This window comes from Haliaeetus leucocephalus, unplaced genomic scaffold (assembly GCF_000737465.1).
Source record: "Haliaeetus leucocephalus isolate CR32 unplaced genomic scaffold, Haliaeetus_leucocephalus-4.0 Scaffold246, whole genome shotgun sequence".
Classification (NCBI taxonomy): Eukaryota; Metazoa; Chordata; class Aves; order Accipitriformes; family Accipitridae; genus Haliaeetus; species Haliaeetus leucocephalus.
Genome location: NW_010972682.1, coordinates 134,406 through 141,369, shown reverse-complemented (window position 1 = coordinate 141,369; position 6,964 = coordinate 134,406). Strand labels below are relative to the sequence as shown.

Here is a 6,964-nt window from a genome sequence, read left to right as displayed (position 1 = left end):
TGCACGGTCATTAGAAATAAATCACTACTTCCCCTTTTCCTTCAAACAGGGTTAATGCACTTAACTAGCAGTTTAGTGTGCTAGGTACTGGACGACTAGGAAGGCAATTGATGCTGGTCCCATGTGGTTAAGATTGTGTTTGGATCCCTTGAACAAGCTCACACAGGAGCTTTTTGTCTTAGGGCCAGTCCCTTTCATACCTGACAGCGGACTCTGGCCTCCAGACCCTTCAGTTATGATGGCATTTATGGCAACAGATGAGGCAGACCATTAAAAACCCAGAAGAAAAAGGAAAGTTGAGGATCAGTTCCAAAACAGGTAGTGCAAGTACATAAGCAAACTGCCTTCAAACAGCAACAGCCCTTGAAATCTATCCTTTGGGGCAAATAAGCAATGAAATCAATGCAATGTCTAGGGAAACTACAAGCTAGGCAATTCTAGGCGAGTTTTGCTCGTGCCAATGGTGTATGTGTAATCTGAAAGGCCAACTGATAAAATTAGGTTGATCCAGGGTGGGAGCTGCTATAACAACTGGGCTGGAAAAAGCTCTAATGAAAATGCTCTTAGATAGAAGGTGCCCTCTCTCCCACTTCATTTTAATCCTTGAATATGTAGGAGTAGAAAGAGCAGCGAACTACACCAAAGGCATCTTGTTTTAACTGTGTAATGGGAGTGATGAGGGGGATTTTAGCCCTTCTTGCTCCTAGATTCCCTAGCAGAAATAGCAGAACTCTTGAGCATAGAAAAGACCTCTTTGCCTTTTGTATCCCCATGTAATGGAAAATGGGAATGCAGTCTGGGGGAGCTGGGTGCACACCAGCTCTGGCTTGGCTGTTGCTGTGTGTTGGCAGAAAAGTATTTGTGTTGCTTTGTTTCCAGCCTTGTCATTTATCTACAGCTCTTTACATGTTACTCCTGGCTGACTTGGTCATGGACACCACCTTCATGTAGGAGCTCCTTGTGCTCCTGCTGCTAACACCGTCACCGCAGCTCACCACTGTGCCACAGACCCCCACGCTGCTGGTCCAGCATGACTTTCTGTTGGCTGAGGCATGGGCACTTGCAAAGTCAGGCTTGGGGCTGTAGGTGAGACCTCCCTGTGAATGGCAAGCAGCTGCAAAAGGCAGAGCAAAGCTGAGTTTCAACTTACGGAATTCCCTGCAGAAAAGGCAGAAGATGCCTGAGTTTGGTAGAAGGTGAATACTCCAACTTACAGGTGTTGATGGGGAAGCCACCTTCTGCACAGAGCCTGCAGAGAATGGGAAAAGGTTGCACGTTATCAATCTATCTTGAAATGCAAAGCCCTTTAGCCTCGACTGTGAGCCTGGCCCTCTCTAGCCTATCTCTTGCTGTTGGACTGGCTGCTTGGGTGGGTTTGGGCTGATGGAGGTCTGTTAGGACTGATTGGAAGAACTGATCGCCATCGGGACTATGTGGTTGATTTGCAGCGCAGCAGCTCTGCAATAGCACTGTCCAGTTGTTTTTCCTTTCAACACATGCATCTAAAGTAGCTTGTGCAGCCCTGCTAGGGTCTGTCACTCACCTGGTCTCCTCTCCCTCCAGCAGCTTCCTATAGGTGACGATCTCGATGTCCAGGGCCAGCTTGGCGTTCGCGAGTTCCTGGTACTCGTGGAGCTGCCGGGTCAGGTCTGCCTTGGTCTGCTGCAGGGCTGTCTCCAGCTCAGAGAGTTTGTGCTTTGCATCCTTGATGGTTGTTTCCCCACGCTGCTCAGCGTCAGCCACGGCAGCTTCCAGCTTGCAGCGCTGCAAGGAGCGAGACACGGTCAGTCTTAGCTGTCTCTTGCTATCTTCAAACGTAATGCATTATCAAGAGAGGGGTTTAAAGTCTGGTTGTGCATTCAGCCCAGCAGTAAGATGGACATGCAGTCACCTCTGGCAGGGGTTTGAGGGAGCTGGACATGCAGTTTCGGTGCTCCGTTGTGTTGCTTACAGGGGATGGGATGCTGTAACTGTATCTGCCTTCAGGTACTGCATGAGCTGGGCTTTAATGCAGCCCTAGTTGGAGCAGGAGAGTCCCAGCTGACGCGCACCCTTTGCAGGGTGCTATGGCACCATTTAATTTAGTTGTGGAAGCTTGCAGGAACAGTGATTTGCTCTCTGCTCTGCTGAAACAACCAGACCTGGCTGTGCTTACCTGGTCCTTGGCGCTTCTGACTTCTCTGTTCAGTCTCTGGACTATCGGTGTCAGCTCAGCTATCTTGTTTTTTGTCTCTCGCAGGATGTCAGCGTTTCTGCCTGCAGTGACTCGCTGCTCCTCAAACTGAAAAAGCCCAAAATTCGTTGTTGCATATCCCCAAAACACATGCTTTGAGTTAAATCAGAGCAAATCAGGAGAATGGGGGGGCTGTTTCTCAGCATTTGAAGTTGGTCTGAAGAGAGAAACTGCACCCAAACCCTCCCTCTGCCAGATTTTCTCACCTTGCTTTCATACCATGCCTGCGCTTCTGCCCGGCTCCTGCGGGCAATGTCCTTGTACTGAGCCTTGACGTCCACAGTGATGCCATCCAAGTTGAGATCTCGGCTGTTGTCCATCTGCATGATCACTGAAGTATCTGAGATCTGCGCCCGCAGCTGGTGGATTTCCTGGTGGCGACATGGGGTTGAGCTGGTCAGAGAGATGCTGGTCCTGCTGTGCCCTCAGTCCAGCCCTAAACTGGTGTGTCACCCACACTGTGCAACGTGCTCCTCCTTTGTGGTGACCGTGCAGAGATGAATTGCCGATTCTCAGCCTTCACTGGAAGGGATGACCACTGCCCTGTGTTACCCGCTCTTCCCCTGTCCTTTGGGATAAGCAGCTTCAAAATCCACCTGGGAAACGCAAACAACGGCTGGAGCAATAGGGAGGCTTCTTACCTCTTTGTAGAACATTCTCAGGAATTCAACCTCTTCTTTCAGGCTTTCCACCTTGGCTTCCAGCTCTGCTTTGTTTAAGAAAAAACAGTCCGCATCCTGTAGACATGTTGGGGATAGAAGAAGGAAGTTTGTTAGTGGGAGCAGACTCAGGGCTACCCTTGGGGCGAGGGACTTTCAGTGCTGGTGCTGTGACCGTGTGCCAGCTCCCAATTAACACAGTTGCTGCTGATTTGAGTTCAAGTAAACGCAAGCACCAGCTCCTGCTTGTACTTGTTTTGTGTGCTGCTTTTGGGAAATAAATCACTGCATGCACCCCAAAGACCTGAACCCGGAGAGGAAAGCTCGAACAACCCCTTCCTCACCTTCTTCAGGGCCATAAACTCACTCTCAGTGCACGTCCGCTGGCTGCATTCGTCCTTGTGCCTGCATGGGAAAATGGGAGATTTTGTTTGAGTTCAGCACAATTACATCTTTGTTTGGGTTTCTGCAGGCCTTCTTTCAAGAAGTGAAACTCCTAATTTTTTTCCTTCTCCCCAAACAGTGTTTTGGGATGCTTTGGTCTTGTTTCGTAGCCCATGGGAAAGCAAACGTGTTTTCAGAGAGGTTTCTGTGTCTTTACAAATTTGCAGAAGAACTGTTTTCATTTGACCTCTGCAATAGCAAATAGCTCCTGAACTTTTCTAAATGTTAATTCCTTGAATTAGGAAGGAGAGAAAGAGAACCTGGAAGAGGGACATCCTCTGTTGTTTCCTCCATCCCTGTGTAAATTGGGACCTTGTTTAGTATACTGAGATCCTGGTAGATCTCTCCATCTTCCAACTGGTTCTCTGGGAACCATTTACTGCCACGAAAAGTTCACAGCTTCTGCCTGTTTACAAATCTCTAACAACATTTTGAGCCCTGCACTCACATTTCTCTGGTTTTTACTTACATTTTCTTGTTGGTTTCCAAAACCTGCTGTGCTGCTTTCAGGTCCGTTTCTAACTGGGCTCTGTTGTGCCCCAGTGCTTCCAGTTGCTTCTTCAAGTTACCAGTATAAGCTTCTAACATGGGTATGATGGTATTCTTGCAGTGTTTTTGACCCTGCAAAAAGCTCCACTTGGTCTCCAGCACCTTTTTCTGCTGTTCCAGGAATCGAACCTGAATCCCAGAAAGCAAAATAGGAAACGAGATGAGGATTAAGAGCTCATGAGAGCCAGTGTCCATGCAACAGCAGTGAAATGTGTTCCTGCTCTTGGTACACGTGAACAGCTCTTGGTACAGCGTTTCCTAATCCAGTGTGCTTTTGTTCTGGGCCACCCATGTAGAAATGCACAAAAAACCCTAAGCACTTCTAGAAAGGAGAGATTTGCAATAAATTGGGGATGTGCAGAGAGGAATGGGAAGGAACTGGAAGGCTGATTAAACTGGTCTTGGCTTGTTCCCTCTCTGTAGTCAGGCCGAGAGATCAGAGCAATAATGCCTGTACGCTGAAGCTTCCCCAGTGGCTCATAACCACCTCAGTGCTCAATTGGCACCCTTATGCAAGTTGCCCTCAATGTCTAAAATGAGTTGTCTGAGAAGGATTCCATGCCCTCTTCATGCTAGACACCTCACTTGGACTCTAGTGCCTGCAGACTGGAGCTGGGGAGGGGGTCTCAGCTCACCTTGTCAATGAAAGAAGCAAATTTGTTGTTGAGAGTCTTGATCTGCTCCTTCTCTTGGTACTTCACTGTTTGCATGTTGGGATCCAGTTCCAGTCTGAGCGGTTGGAGCAGTTGCTTGTTGATGGTGATGGGTATGATGGTGCATGGTTTGGAGACTCCGCCAACCCTGTAGCCAAAGCCAGCACCTCTGTAGCCAAACCTTGTGCCAGCTGCACCAAAGCCATATCCATGTCTTGGAGGAGGATGTCTTCTGACAGCTATTCTGGGCCTGGAGCATGCCATACCATCAAGGCTTCTCCTGCTGAAGTAACCCAAACCACGGTAGCCCATGCCACCACCCCAGTGACATGAGACGGTGCCGAAACTACATCGATTTCTGGGAAGAGCTACAGAGGAAGAGATGAAATTCCTGATGGCATGGCCGGAGCTGATGCTGTAGGAACAGCAGGACATGGTTGCTGGTGGGAGGGGGATTGTGCCGGCGATGTGCTGGGAGCAGATTCTAGGGTGCAGTTCCCTCTGATCACAGTGGAGCACCTTCCTTTTATTTACATGGAAAATGGGGCGAGGCTGCATGAAACTTCCACAAAATGTTTATGATGCAAAGAATGTGAACTACTTAGCATATATTGTGCTTACCAACAGAGAAAGCAGCAGCATATTTGCCCCATTTACCAGCAGAGAAAGCAGCACCATATTTGTCCCATAAGGGTTTGAAGAATGCTGTTAAGTCAGAGGGGTCAATTTAGGTCTTGTGTAATAGCAACAAAAATTAGGGGAGTTGTGCTGGGTGAATTGTTTTCAGGAAACATGGTAAAAATTGCATGTTCCCCTTTTTATAGGTTGAATGAAGTGGAACTGAGACTTTGAAAATGTAAAATGCTTTTCTATCAAAGGAGATCTTTATGTTTTGCTGGTACCTCAGCTTGCAAGTAAGAGCTTTGAAGGAGAATGCGATTCAACCTGCTGTTTAATAAAAACTATCAGTAATAAATGTGAATTTACTAAGAATTAATGAACAAAGTCTTGCAGGCAGGTTTGTGGTAAATGACTATGTTTTGTTGGTTCTGCCTATAAAAATGCAATGTTTTAATGCCAGGGAAGCATCTGTGGGGCCAAATCTATTTCTCAAGGTGATTTTTCTGCAGGTTGCTGATGTGAGTGTTTTCCAACGTGGTAATTTATTTGGGGGGAATTGCTGATTAGTTGAAATTGAAACCGATGCTTGGAACGTGGTAGCTTTTGCAGACACTTTTATTGGCCAAATCCTTGGAAAACTGGCGTCTCCTCCTCCCCTCATCCCTCAGCTTGAAAGTTGGGTTCCCACCTGGTTTGGGGCAGGGCCAGGCTTGGTCCTTTGCCTTCTAGGTTGGGCAAGTGCCCTCGTTGCAGCATCAGGGCTTGGACTCTTCCTGGCTTTGCTTTTCACCCGCATGCGTGTCTGGGTCCTTGGAAGGACAGGGATAGCGTTGGTGCCTGCGTCACTGCGTGGGAGGGCGGTGTGTTTTGTAGGGGCAGGGTGGAAGTTTCAAACTAATGATTTTGTTTTGTTTACTGCATTTCTTTCCCCTTCCCTATTCAGTGGTTGGTTACAATTGCAAGCTAAAATTACCAGCTTTGCTGTAGGGATCTGGGCGCCCTTGGATGCTTCGGCTCCAGGGCTCACAGACATCCTTAGGGGAATGGGGCATGAGAAGATCTAGGGCGAATCTTGTGGTTGTCCTCAATCCTCATGTGTCAGACCATGTTTCTCCAGGCTGTGGTTGTACTTTATCGCTTTCTGGCTGCATCTCTTCTCTCCCCATTGTCATCCTAGGAAACGCTTTCTGCTTTTGATGAGACAACTGGCACCAAATGCAACTGTACAGTGCTTTTGGGACAGAAATCCGAGGACAGGGGTTGCAGAGAACCTGACCCTAAAGGAGAGAGGGACAGTGGATAAAGCTGCAGGTTCACCAATGCAACAAGGAAAGGCACTTGAATATGTTGTTGAACTGACTCCAAAAAAACTCAAAATGTTTTGAGCTAGCTCAGTTAAGCAAAATAGTTCAAATCAGGTTGAGCATGTTGGGAGTGGGGTGTTTTGGTGCTACTTTATTTTTTTTTAATGGGAAAATCTTAATTAAAAAAAAAAGGTTTTGTTTCAGAAAAACTTTCTGATAGGAGAACTCCTCCTCTTCCAGCCTACCACATGCTTCAGAACAGGAAAATATCCTCTGGTTTTGTTCTTGTTCTTGTGATCTCTCACATCCCAGCTGCATTCACACAGCCTGACTGGAGCCGCTTTCAGCAGGTCTGTCATACCACAGTGATTATCAGCCCCCAGGGAGTTTCCCCCCTCTTTCATCCCGGTTTTAGGGGATTATGTCCAGCGGTATGATGATGTTCACCGAGTGATGGACATGGGAGGAGCGTGGTGGGTGACATGTGGTGTGACCTGATCT

General features: G+C 47.7%; 1 protein-coding gene across 1 annotated transcript; it reads right to left on the bottom strand.

The window, feature by feature from the left end:
• Nucleotides 1–902: 902 nt before the first annotated feature.
• LOC104832384 (keratin, type II cuticular Hb4-like) lies at nucleotides 903–4,850 on the bottom strand. The gene is made up of 9 exons (XM_010568534.1): nucleotides 4,521–4,850; nucleotides 3,806–4,014; nucleotides 3,237–3,297; nucleotides 2,875–2,970; nucleotides 2,509–2,604; nucleotides 2,156–2,281; nucleotides 1,544–1,764; nucleotides 1,215–1,249; nucleotides 903–1,114 (listed from the first exon to the last, which is right to left on the bottom strand). The coding sequence occupies exons 1-9, from the start codon at nucleotides 4,848–4,850 to the stop codon at nucleotides 903–905; spliced, it is 1,386 nt and encodes a 461-aa protein (XP_010566836.1).
• Nucleotides 4,851–6,964: the final 2,114 nt, after the last annotated feature.